This window comes from Mycteria americana, chromosome Z (assembly GCF_035582795.1).
Source record: "Mycteria americana isolate JAX WOST 10 ecotype Jacksonville Zoo and Gardens chromosome Z, USCA_MyAme_1.0, whole genome shotgun sequence".
Taxonomy (NCBI): domain Eukaryota; kingdom Metazoa; phylum Chordata; class Aves; order Ciconiiformes; family Ciconiidae; genus Mycteria; species Mycteria americana.
The window spans coordinates 52875454-52887885 of NC_134396.1; the positions used below are offsets into that span (position 1 = coordinate 52875454).

Genomic DNA, 12432 nt, shown 5'->3' on the forward strand with positions numbered 1-12432 from the left:
TTTTTACTGATTCTAGTTTGCAGAGAATTTTGAAACAAATCTGACATAATTGATTGATTTTAACAATATTCAAATTACTCTGAATAAACAAATCACCTTATGATAGTAAGTTAATATTTATGATTATCATCGTATTTCCTTCTGGTCATTTGCATTTCTTTTTATATCACTGCAATGACTGCGTAATCACAGACTACTGAACCATTACATGATGACATTAATAATAGAAACAGTATACTTCTATAACCTTCCATTTTGAAAGAATATTAAGTTAACATTCTTTTCAATAATACAATAAATTAAGGCACAAATCTGAACTGTAGCATTAAATAGATGTAAGTAAATATTTTAATTCATATATTGCTTTCTCAGTCTTACAGCTGGGGTTAATATATTTATTTCAACTGTAAAATTCTTAATAGCAGTAACAATCTTAGTGTCTCCATTTCCATAGAAGAAATTTGTACATATTTTGAGATATTATGTCTTGTTTAGTCAATCTACTTTTCTCCTCCATTACTTTACAGTTCCATTCCTAATTATCAGAGAATGAAATAACTCACTGCGTAGGATCAGTAAGTACATTACCATGTTATAAAAATATCTAATATTTAGGCTTTTTGGGATGGTTCTCCAATACCTTTTTCATAAACAGAGTATTGTGTTATACCTTTAAATTCAGGCTGACATACAGTTGGGTAAGTGCAGGCCAAATCAGACTGGAGGAGTGAATACTCTGCTTAGAGGGTTATTAATGTAAAAGATACAAGGTACTACATATTCACCATTTAAGTATGCTATTAGCTTAAAAATAACCACTGTTAATAAGACTTTCAGCACTGAATGTTGATTTTTGTGCCAGGCAGAATTTAAAGAATGGAGTTAGGAAAAAATGAGAAAGAAACAATTAAGACAAAATAAGAGGATGTAAATACAGCGTTCAAACAGCAGGAAAGGTCAGGCCTCTTTGTAATGCTGTGACTCCTTCCAGTCGGGGACAGGAAAGACCAAATCAAACATTAAGAGCAGAATAGCAAAAGGCATAATAATTTGATTCTAAAACAAAAAAGCAGCTCGTGCAAAACAAGGTACTAATTTCACCTATTTGTTGCTTGCTTGCTTGGGATAATCACTGGGTTGTTGTTCAGTTCTAACTCAGATCTGAAAAAACCTACAAAGGTTTGCATAGTTTAGTTCAGGAACCAAAGGAACTGCTCAAAAATTCAAGTGGTTGCACATTTACTAGATAAACAATTGTTTCTAATTTATTCCTAATTTAGCATTCACTAGAAGAAGTAATTTAACTTAAAGAAATCAATTATTTGAATTAAAGATTAGCATTCATTCCAATCCAATGTTTTATCAACTGGTGCGCAATAGCTTGACTTGGTGGTAGAAAGAAAGAACGCTGATTTCCTTTAATGAGAATTTCCACGACCTGCAATAAAGACAGATTTTTTCTTTATAAGATAATATTATAAACTATATGGAATCTAACATTATATTAATGAAGGAACTATCTTACTATGATGATCCATCAGTCTATCATTACTATAGCTATTAAAGAGCCACTACCAGATTCTCTAAGATGCAGAGAAAAAAACACACAGGATTCTGTGTAAATTCTGACATTTTTGAGCTCAAATGTGCCCCAAATGATACTTCCTTTCTAATACAAATGTGGAGGTTGACTCTTAATACAATATTTAAGGCTTTTGTGAAGCCTCTTTACGGTAAGGACCACCAGATGGTGCTCTACACTGTTCTATAAAAATTATTCTTTTTTTTTTTTTTCCCCTCATGTAGTGTAGAAGGAAAACTGTTTTGTTGGTTTTCTGAAGCAGTTGCAAGCAACATGGGAGTACACTTTTAGTTTACTACATTTCTTAAGTACATTTATTTCCAACTCTAGACCAATTTGCATGACTAGCTGTATTTAGAACTGATATTCGTTTAAAATAATGCTCCCAGTGTTGTCAGGAATACACTGAGATTGTAGGTGACTAACTTTGCCTTCAAATTGACTTACAGAGTTGACTTGCAAGTGCTAGGCAGAAGTACAGTGTTATTAAAAGTCTAGCTCATAAGCAGCCTGTGGAAAAACCTGTGAAGACTATGTTGTGTAAGCAATCTCTCCTTTTTCCACTCATTAACTTAAATCTCTCTTTCTGTGAAAGTCTTTATTTCCTCTCTTTTATTTGACTATATTTTAAATACTCAGGAAATCTAGGTGTAGAATTTCCTATTAATGCACAGTAGACTGCATTCAATACCAGAGTATTAAAATAGTTCTGCATGGAAAAAGATGTTCAAACTAATGAATTCCCAGCGTTTTTACCTAAACCTCCCCCCTCCCAGCACATCTGGTAGCATGCTTGTTTGGAAAAACTCAGATGGCGAATGCTACTGAATACCACTTCTGCCAAAATGAAAAGCACAGGCTTGCTAAGGAAGTGGGTTAAAGTAACAATAACTTGGATATCTCTCAAATGGAAGAGGTGAAGAGCTATCTCTCAAATGGAAAAGGTGAAGAGCTAACAGGCAAAAGTGTCATAAAATGGGATTGCAAGTGACTCAGAGATTACTGTGAATATCTGCCTTTCTCTGGTTGTGTATAATCTACAATTACAATACAATGCAATTGTAGTATGATAAAATGGAGAGTATACATGCTCATTCAACTTGCTGAAAAAAACAAGTTATCTATTGTATGCCAGAACCAATACAGTCACAGACTAATCAATACAAGAAGGAAATTAAATTGAACTTTACTTGTTCTCTAGTGAACCAGCGGGCATCCTCTATTTCATTCTTGTCAACTTTAATTTCTGTAGACACTGCAACAGCTAAGCAGCCAATCATTAGGGAGGAAGGCATTGGCCATGGCTGACAAGAGACATACTGAACGTGGCCAACTTTGACTCCAGCCTCCTCTTCTACTTCTCTTCGAACAGCATCTTCTATTGTTTCGCCTAATCAAAAAGTGCAAAGAACAAGCAGCTGATGAAAATACTCCAAGCAACGATTATATCCTGTGCTTTGAACTGACTCAAAAGATTTGAAACTGCCCCAAGCAATTATCTATAGATATCTAGTTCACAGATCAGGGCACAGACCTTAACTACAAGATACAGAAGTCTAATAAGGAAAAACTAGCCACCAAAGCAAAATGGAACTTTGAAGATAAAGTATGATTTCTCCATCATAGTGTTTATTTCCTGAATTGATAATTTATCATACATGCAAACTATTATTACCACAACTAAAATGTCAAAAATTGGGTAGGAAATACATTGTTTCTTTAATTACTTTTGAAATGCTAATCTGTTCATTTACAAATAGCATTGTGTTAATTTTTAGATTCTTAGTATGATTGTACTAGTATGTAGTACAGCATGTAATAGTACAGCTGTCCTACATACTAGTACAGATAGTATGCTGTACAGCATGTAATACAACTTGAAAATCAATATTTAAAATGACAATAGTAAGAAAAGAGAGAATTAAGAAGACTTGCACACATTTCTGCATTGTATTACTCACTTTGCCTGACTCATTCTTCATTGTCTTAACACACGCAGACAATTCTCCAAACTTAAATTGCAATGGAAAGCTTTACTTTCATGGAAAACTGCTAGATGTATATGTGGAGTGTTGATGGTCATAGGCTTACATATGCCTGCATGTACTGTGTTGTAACCACTGATTACAAGTTCATTAAAGCAGACAGTCCATGCATCAGAGATAGAAGTTTTAGTTCAGCTTTGTTCAGCTGATTAGAAGCTGATGATAAGATCAGCTACTCTTAAATTTGAGTTTATTGAATTCAGTATCAGAAAGTAATAAGGCTGGCAGAAGAAAGGAAGGAGTGAAGAAAGACTTCTTGACTTTTTTCAAATGATACCCGAATAAACTTACTCATGCTGTCACCATATTTCACCTGCACACAGTTACTGAAAATAGTTATAGACTGTAATTTCACTGCTGATTAAGATGTATTCCCAATATAAGAATGTTTTACAAATTGTTCTGCAGCTACTAATAATTGTAACTAATTCCAACTATTATTGCTGAACACAGCTAGCAAAGTATCTCTTTACTTTTCTTTTGAAATTATATAAAATTTCTGTTTATCTTCCATATAATCAATGGGTAAGCATATGCTTAACTGTATGTTAACTTTAAGTTATGCTTTAACTCTTATTTTTGCTATGCCAAAATCCCTTGCTAAATATCACCAAAGAAAGGACCTTATATGTGTTTTTAAATGTTTTTTTCACTTAAATATGTGATTTAAGAGTACCTGATGAGGAAGCTGTTTTTAAATTACATTTACTCAAGTTGCTTTTTGCTTTTTTTATAAATCAGCTGCTGGAAAGTATAGAACAGGCATATTTATTATAACAACTTCTCTAACATGAAGCAAAAACATTTACTTGACAGAACACCGAATGTATTTCTATATTATTTGCAATGTACAATACTGATACATGAGAAAAACCATTTGGTAAGGGAAAATGAAATTACTCACCAGGTTCTACAAATCCAGCAATACAGGTAAACATTCCTGGGGGAAACTTCTTCTGCCTACCTAAAAGGCAGTGGTTCCCATCTGGGTGGATGACTTGCATTATCACAACAGGATCTGTAAGGGACATGAAAGGAATATATTTCAACATTTGAGGGACTTAAAAGCAGGAATAAATTTCTGCCTATTCGATACCAATGCATGTAAATACAAATAAGATACCTTTAACTCATTGAAATCAGAATTGTGTAGATGCCTAGAGCAAGTTGTTATTTTATTTGACTTTGACTTTTTTCCCTGCAAGATATGTTTATTTTGTTTTGCAACATACATGCTTAGTAGAAGCAGTTTACCAGCCAAGGTTTGAAACGCAGGACATAAATTATCTGCAACCAAAGCACACAATCTGTAAAGAGTACCAGCAATACTAACGTAGCTATGCATCCAGCAGATAGCAATAATTTCTGCAGCAAAAACAATTTACTATCACCTTCTCTACACACACAGGTCTGAAGAATGTACTTTTGACTGAAATACCAAAGAAGAGCCGGATACTCTAGTTACAATGTAAACACTGACTAAACTTTCCACTTTTGACTTTGTTGACTGTTTGCTATCAATCTCTCATCTGATATTGCACTTTTATCTACTTTCTCACTTCTGGTCATTTTATGTATCTTTTTCTTTCTTGCTTAATAATTTCTCCTATTGGTATCATTCTTTCTGTCATGCCTTTCTGCACATTGTTCATCTATGATCTTTTTCCCTTTTTTATTGTTATCTAGCTCCTACATATCTCAATGGGTTTTTTTCAATTTTTTCTATCTACTTCTGCCTTTATTTATTTTTTCTCTTGCTATTGTTTTTCATGGTTTTTTTTGTCCAAAACACCAGTGTTTTCTCTGTATGAAAAGCCTTGATTCAGCAATCACTATAAACAGTAATTTCAAAGGCGGTTCTCCTGCTCAAAGATATCTGCCACATGGCACAGTGTAGAATACGCAGTGTTGCTGCCTGTAAACTTTCTTCAGAGAAAGGCATCAGTAGAAAATGCTGGTTCATCAGTCTTTCCTATACAATCCCATTCCTTCTCTAAGTTTGTTGTGCTAGAGACTGTAAAGAAACAGCCACTAGTATTTTAGCAAGCTTCACTATAGTCCATAAGACAGAAGAATATGGCAGAATTGCTTTTATTACTACAAAGATGTATCTAGAGCATGGAAGACAACATGAAATTCAGAAATACAACACATATACAATGTCCAGAACTACAAGTGCAGAAGAAAGGACAGGGTAGGGGAAGGAAAGGTCACCCAATGATACAGGGAAAAAAGGGTAAGTGTTTTTCCCTTCCTTGTTTCCCCATCAATAACATAGTACACTTACTTTGCAACACATGAACAAAAGCAGCTATAGAAGACTCTCTATACAAGCTTATATTCTGAGTAGAAATAGGCCTAGCAGTTTGCAACTGACAATGAACAGCGAAAGCCAGTGAAGACGGCTAATACAGTCAAAGTGGCACTACAGGAAAATGAGCACTGTATCAGAAATTTGATACAGGGCCAAATTTGATATAGAGCTATTTCAAGCTCAGAGGGCTTGCACAAGGTGAGAAAACAACATGTGAGAAAAAAAAAGTAAAATGTGACACTTTATATTGTTAATCTCTCATTTCTGTTGTTGGAACTTCTAATTGATATCACTCCATTGTAACAAAGGTTGGTATTGTCACGGCAATTCTTTGCCACAGATTACTGCAAGAAAGAGAAGCCTGAACTACTTAATCCTAAATAGAGCTGAGACACATATACTCTGAGGAGAGACAAGTATGTAAGAAGCAAGCAACTGAAATAACTAAAAAGACATTGATTTACATGTATATTATAGTACAAACAAGCTGCTTTTGACCAAGTTTATCCTACAATATTCTCACCAACTCTTGGATATGATGTGTTGTGAACACCTTGGAGACTGGGACAATGTTCTTTTAAGCAACTTTTCTTGTAACCCCCTTCTTCAATCTTGGTTGCACTCCCACATGTTGGGCAGAATCGGTAGTGGTTGTGCCATGCTAGAACAGATCTAGCCTGGGCTACTACTCCTTTAAAAGAATACATTGAAAATACACAAAATCAAATACTAATTAATGTAAGCTTTTAATAGTATAGAAAAAGAAAGTACTAAAGTTTAACATAAAAATAAAAGTAAGACTATGGCTTGAATTGTAATCTACTACAAGAGAAGCTGAGCAATATGAGTTATTCAGATCTTTTTCTCTGTAGCACAGCACATGCAATAGAACACGGTACTATGTAGCTACAGACCAATTTATGCATTCAGAAACAAATTCATCCAGATCAATATACCCTGTTTCTCAGAAAAGTTACTTTGCCCGGGCAAAAAGCCAGAATTATATATCACACCTCTTCCAGATGACCATTTTAGGGCTACTACAGGTATTCGCATAATAATGCATTGTTCCCTTTAAACTGCAGGTGCAAGTCAAGCTTGCCCTTTATCCTTCTGTAAAAGCAAAATTGTTACAACAGCAGTCGTCAATAACATGTCCAAAATGACATTCATGCACTTCAAGATCCTGACTTGCCAACACTCACTCACACTGTTTCCTTCTCAGATGAGTATCCAACACACTCTTATTAAGGACTTAGTTTCATTTCTTGTAATGAAAACTCAGTAATGACAGATTTTTCCCTTCATTTTAGAACATTAATGTGCATGCATTAATATTTAAATAGCACCATTTATAAAACCATGATGATCAATAGATTTTACAGTCTAATACTTGCCATTGCAGATGTCAGCACTTTGCAACCGCACATGTTCTTACATACAAAATTCTTCACAAAACCACTGACAGGCTTTTAAAATTAAAATATTCCCAAAGCCACTGAAAATACTTGATTCCTTTGCGGTGGTTTGTCCTTGCATTACACCTCAGTGAATCCCAAAGCGTATCTTTCTGTTTACCCATTTGATAACTGCTGCATTTTATGCAACTTACCAGCTTCTTTTTCAGGTAGCTGCAGTAATGCTGGCATTGGTGGGTGAAGAAAATAACAGTCTGCATGCTTCTGTTTAAATTTCTCAGCAGAAGCAGAATCTACACTAAGAGCAAACCAAGCAACTAAACCATCCTCTTCATCTTCTTGCAAAACTCTTCTGTTGCAAGCAGCCAGCAGGTTCATGTGGAACTGAAGTTCAACTCCAAGAAAAATTAAGGTGCCTTCTTCAGTTTGGTTCATGCACTGCTCCACATCCTCGTGGCACAGCCTGCAAAGCTTTACTTCTGGCTGCTGGCCACCCTCTATTCCCCCACCCAAAGTAACCAAAGGACTTAGATTTGAGAAGAGGATGTATACCGTAGTTGGATGGCTTTGTTTTTTGCTTAGCCACTTGGAATCTGTTCTTTTATCACTCCTTCTGCTCAGAAGTGTCAAGCCAAAATAATTTTCATATTCTTTCACTTCATTTGACAGAAAATTAGACCTCTGCCCACCCTTCACATTAGCCAACAAATTAGCTATGTGCTTGTACCCCCAAAATGTAGCAATGTCCAGAGCTGTCTGTCTTGATTTATTAATGATGGACCTGTCACACCTAGAGAAGCAGAAAAGAACAGTGGTTACCAGGGTAAATATACTTAGGAAGAGTCCTGATGCTGTATTACTCTTACTTACAGCATATACATCTGATACTATTAAGGTGCAAAAACTTTCAGACACTCTGTCTATACTGGGGAACTCTTTAGCCTAAATACTTAGCATTGTGGTAATGAAAAGTAATCATACTTCATTTTCTTTTGCTAAGGCCAGATCCCCCATTTTTGTTGATCCACTCCAGATATCACCTACCAAGGTTCATGCAGTACTACAACAACAATGAATTAATTAAAATTCCACACAATGCATCATGGAAAAAAAAAAAAGCTCAATATCATTTACAGATAGAACTTTGAAAGCCAGGCTACAGGTGTCTTCTGAATAACCCGTAATAAAAAAAAAAAGACAGTTTAACTAGCATTACTTTCTAGAAGCTACTGAAAGCAGCATCAAAATATTTACAAGAAAATGTTTATGATTAAATAAGAATCAAGAATACAGCCTCTGCTTAGTGAGAGAAGTAGCACCCTTACAACTGCAGTGCTGGTCCCTGTAGGGATCTCTGTTACCAAAATGTCTGCAAAATGACACAGATGAGGAAACACTGTCTCATGATATATATTTAAATAGTAACAAAAAAAAGAAAAATACCTGAAATAGATTGGGATTGATTGTGCGGTCAAAAATAATGCACTTTCATTTCTTGTCAATTTTAATTCAAGTGGATAAGTGAAACAGAAATTTCACTGTAAACTACAAATAATACAGTAGATGTGGGGCCATCTCTTTTTAAAGGCCCCCCACTCATCACTTTTTAAAACCAGAAGACGCCAGTATACTCATGATGCTGATACCTGTGGTACCTGTACTTGGTACCTGTGCTAACAGTCTTATGCGGTACAGTTACTGGTACCTGTGGTAACTGTACTGCAGGTAAGACTGTTTTGACTTGAGATTTTATATTAACCTTAACAGTTTTTGAGGGAGCTTGAGTATATTTTAGAAAAGCATTCAAAACTTAATTTACAAGTTTTTGGTGCAGAAGAAACTACTGTTGCTCATTTATCTTTAAAGATTAAGTCTCCTTTAGGCAAAATCTTGCCTAATCTCCTACTTCATTTCCTATCTCTCAGTCACTGAATTTTGTTCTGATTTTGTCTTCCATCTTCTATCTGCTCAGGTATGTGTAGACTGTGATCAGGCAGTGTCCACAACAGTGGCCTGAACTCTTTAGATCACTAAGATTTTTTTTCCAGTCTACAAATATTTCCTGTAGCTTTTCTCAAACATGGATGAATATAAAAAAAAAAAATGACTAGCTTTCCAGGGTTAGCTTCTGGAACGTTATGTAATATTATTTAACATTACCTTCATAGACATTCATGTTCATATATCCAGCAATTGTATTTGTCCAAATGATTATGATGATGAAGCGTAACTAAAATGAGACCAATGAGGACACAGCATCACCTCAGGAACTACATTCAATTGCCTAAGAGAACAGCCCTGAAAAGGACGTTTACAAGTGGATATTCACTCTTTTTTTACAGTAAGCACAACTCAAAAAACTATTATCCTATTTACCAAACTGGTAAATTCCCCAAAATCTAAGAAGACTCCTCAATACACAGATGATTTAAAACCACAAAATCTGGCACTGAGATACTCCTCTACTTGCTGGAATATACTGATTACAGTACAAAACAGCGGTTCATCTGACGCTCCATGCTGAGCCTCAGCAGAGGGCACAGCATCCCGGTAGGACTGAAAAAAAAAAAAAGGGTGGGATGATCATTGGAGGCTGCGGAATGCTGTGCTTGACATTACTCATAACCACAGAACGAACTAAACTTGCTTGGTTCTGTAATTAGGGGTGCAGAAAGGAATAGACTGGGCTTGATTAATGTAAAAGTCAGTTGAACCGCAATACCTGACTCTCACCCTTCATTTTGAAATGTTTTCCATTTGAAATATTTGGATCCTGACTTTATTCAGGCTTCAGAAGAACCTTCTTTGGGGTCTCAAGGAGAACTTTGAAGCATTCTTTGCTTTTCTGAGTGTCTTGAAAAACCAGAAGTACAACAGTGGACTTGAAGATAGACAACAAATACGACAGCAAGTTTTTGACGAGCAATGAACATGCTTGGTGTCATACTGACTGAAGAAAACAACATGACAGCTCAAGGAGAAAGGAGGAAGTGAACTGTCCAAAAAACAAGAGACAAATGGAAATTCGTCGATCAGTAACTTTGGTAAATGTGTGTCTGTCACGTCCTACTTAACAGCCAGTATCTACACTGTAACAAGTGGATTACAAATAAAGTTTAAAGGAAAAAGTCTAAGTGGAACAATCAAATATACCAAATTTATACTGAGTATAGTGGTTGGAATGGGATACAAACTTTGTTCTATTCTGTTGGTCTCTGGGAGGAGTGACAATATATCCTTGAACATCAACGGAATAATTTTAGAGATGCTCAACTTAGAGTTTCTTAGCAAATATGGAAAGCATGATGCAATAGCAGAATCCTGTTATAAACAGACACAGGGTATATTTTCCTGAGTTTTAACCCTGAAAATTCTTCTACTATCTGCCAGGTAAATTTACTTTTCTGAGATCAAGTTGAAACGGGCAGAAAGGGGTTCAGGTTAGAGCTCTTCATTGGGATCTACTAAACAGCTTACCCTTCTTCAAGAAGAATCTGCACAACCTCAAGGTGTCCATTTCTGGCACCATACATCAGGGCTGTCCAGCCGTTATCTGCAGCTGCATTGATAAGTGACGGAGAATGTCTGAGCAACACTTTCAGGCTGGCTGCATCTCCAACAGCAGCAAAATTATGCAGCTGAGAAATCATGTCCTGATGGAGGTTCTTTTCAAAGCCTGTCATTGTGTCAACTAAGTTAAAAAAAGAAAGCAAAAATGCCTCAAAACATATCCACCATTAGTACAAGGATTTAAGTAAAAGAATTAAGTTTAATGCTATACAGATAACCAACATTATCACCAAAAGTATGGACACAACAGTCAAATTCCTGTAATTAGTATGACAGTGTTATTCCCAACCAAATCTTAGTCCCACACATCTCCAAATACAGTGAAATTTTATGCTAATGATCAAGACCAGTTTTAAAGAGGCTTAAGGAGAGTAAGATTTTGCTATGAAATTCAAGCTTATTTGAATGTGAAAACATATTCTGGTTTCCCGACCAAACACACACACAAGACAGAACAGTACAAAACTCCACTCCAAGAAATGAGTCTCAGATGCTTTGGAAACAATGAAAAATAATCGCAAGAGGGCAAGTCCTCTGGCAGGCCGAGGGACTCCTGCAAGCAGTGACAGATTACTTTACTAACTTCTGCTACGCCTCCGGGGGCCGCCCACCCCTCCGCGTCGGGGCAGGGCCGCTGGGACCGCTGCTGGGACCGCTGCTGGGACCCACGCCAAGCTTATATTCCGTAGTGAGGTGCTGCCCGCTCCACGACCACTTCTCAAAGGCACACGCAAACGTACATTTCCTCCACCAGCCCCGAAACAAGGACGACCTTGTAAGACCTCCCCGGCCGCCTGACTGCTTGGCCCCGCAGCTGCTGCGCAGGCGCAAGCTGGCCGCCCCGCCTCCGCCTCTCTGCGCCCGGTACGAGGGCGAGGGCTGGCAGCCGTCTCCCGTCTCCCGCCGAGGCGCGGTAGTGGGGGCAGGTGTGGAGTGTGTAGGGTGTGCGGGGGCAGCAGCCATGGGGGCGCCTTAGGGCAGGGGCGGGATCGCGCATGAGCCGCGCGCTTGGCCGGTGATGCTGATCCCGGCACCCGCAGGGGGCCCCGTTACCGTGAGTGGCTGCGGCGGCGCAGCCTCGGCGCGGAGTCGGGCTCCGTACGCTCTTCCGCTACGGCGCGGGGCGCGTCCTGGGGCGGCCCCGCCGCGCGGCCGCCACGGTGACGGGCAGGGGAGTGAGAAGGGAGTGGTATCCGGGGTATGCAGTGAGCTGCAGCCGGCCGGAAGGCCCACCCCGGTGCGTGGCTGTGCGGAGTGCGACAGCCCCCGGTCCTTGCAGTGGCTGTCGGCCTTCACTGCCGCCCGCTTCCCGGGGGCGAGGGGGCAGCGGGGGCGGGCAGGGCCGCGGCGAGGGAGGAGTGGCAAGCTACCGCTGATAGAAATCGCCACCCATTACGCGAGTGCTGCTGCCAATTGGGCCAACTTGCTGGACAGGTTAAAGAGCAAATCAGGCAGGAAACTTTATGGTTACAAAAAGGTATCAAACTGTTTTTTATCTTTGCT

The 12432-nt window shown here is 38.1% G+C and overlaps 1 protein-coding gene across 2 annotated transcripts; it reads right to left on the bottom strand.

Moving 5' to 3' along the window:
- Window positions 1-985: 985 nt before the first annotated feature.
- Window positions 986-12120, bottom strand: NUDT12 (nudix hydrolase 12). Of its 2 annotated transcripts, XM_075527295.1 has the most exons (7): window positions 11729-11736; window positions 10837-11050; window positions 7554-8149; window positions 6465-6632; window positions 4532-4645; window positions 2773-2972; window positions 986-1438 (listed from the first exon to the last, which is right to left on the bottom strand). In XM_075527295.1, exons 2-7 carry the CDS (start codon window positions 11040-11042, stop codon window positions 1328-1330), a joined length of 1395 nt encoding a protein of 464 aa, XP_075383410.1. In that variant the 5' UTR covers window positions 11043-11050; window positions 11729-11736; the 3' UTR covers window positions 986-1327. The 2 variants fall into 2 exon arrangements, with proteins under 2 accessions (XP_075383410.1, XP_075383411.1); XM_075527296.1 differs by lacking the exons at window positions 6465-6632; window positions 11729-11736 and adding an exon at window positions 11983-12120.
- Between the last annotated feature and the right edge of the window lie 312 nt (window positions 12121-12432).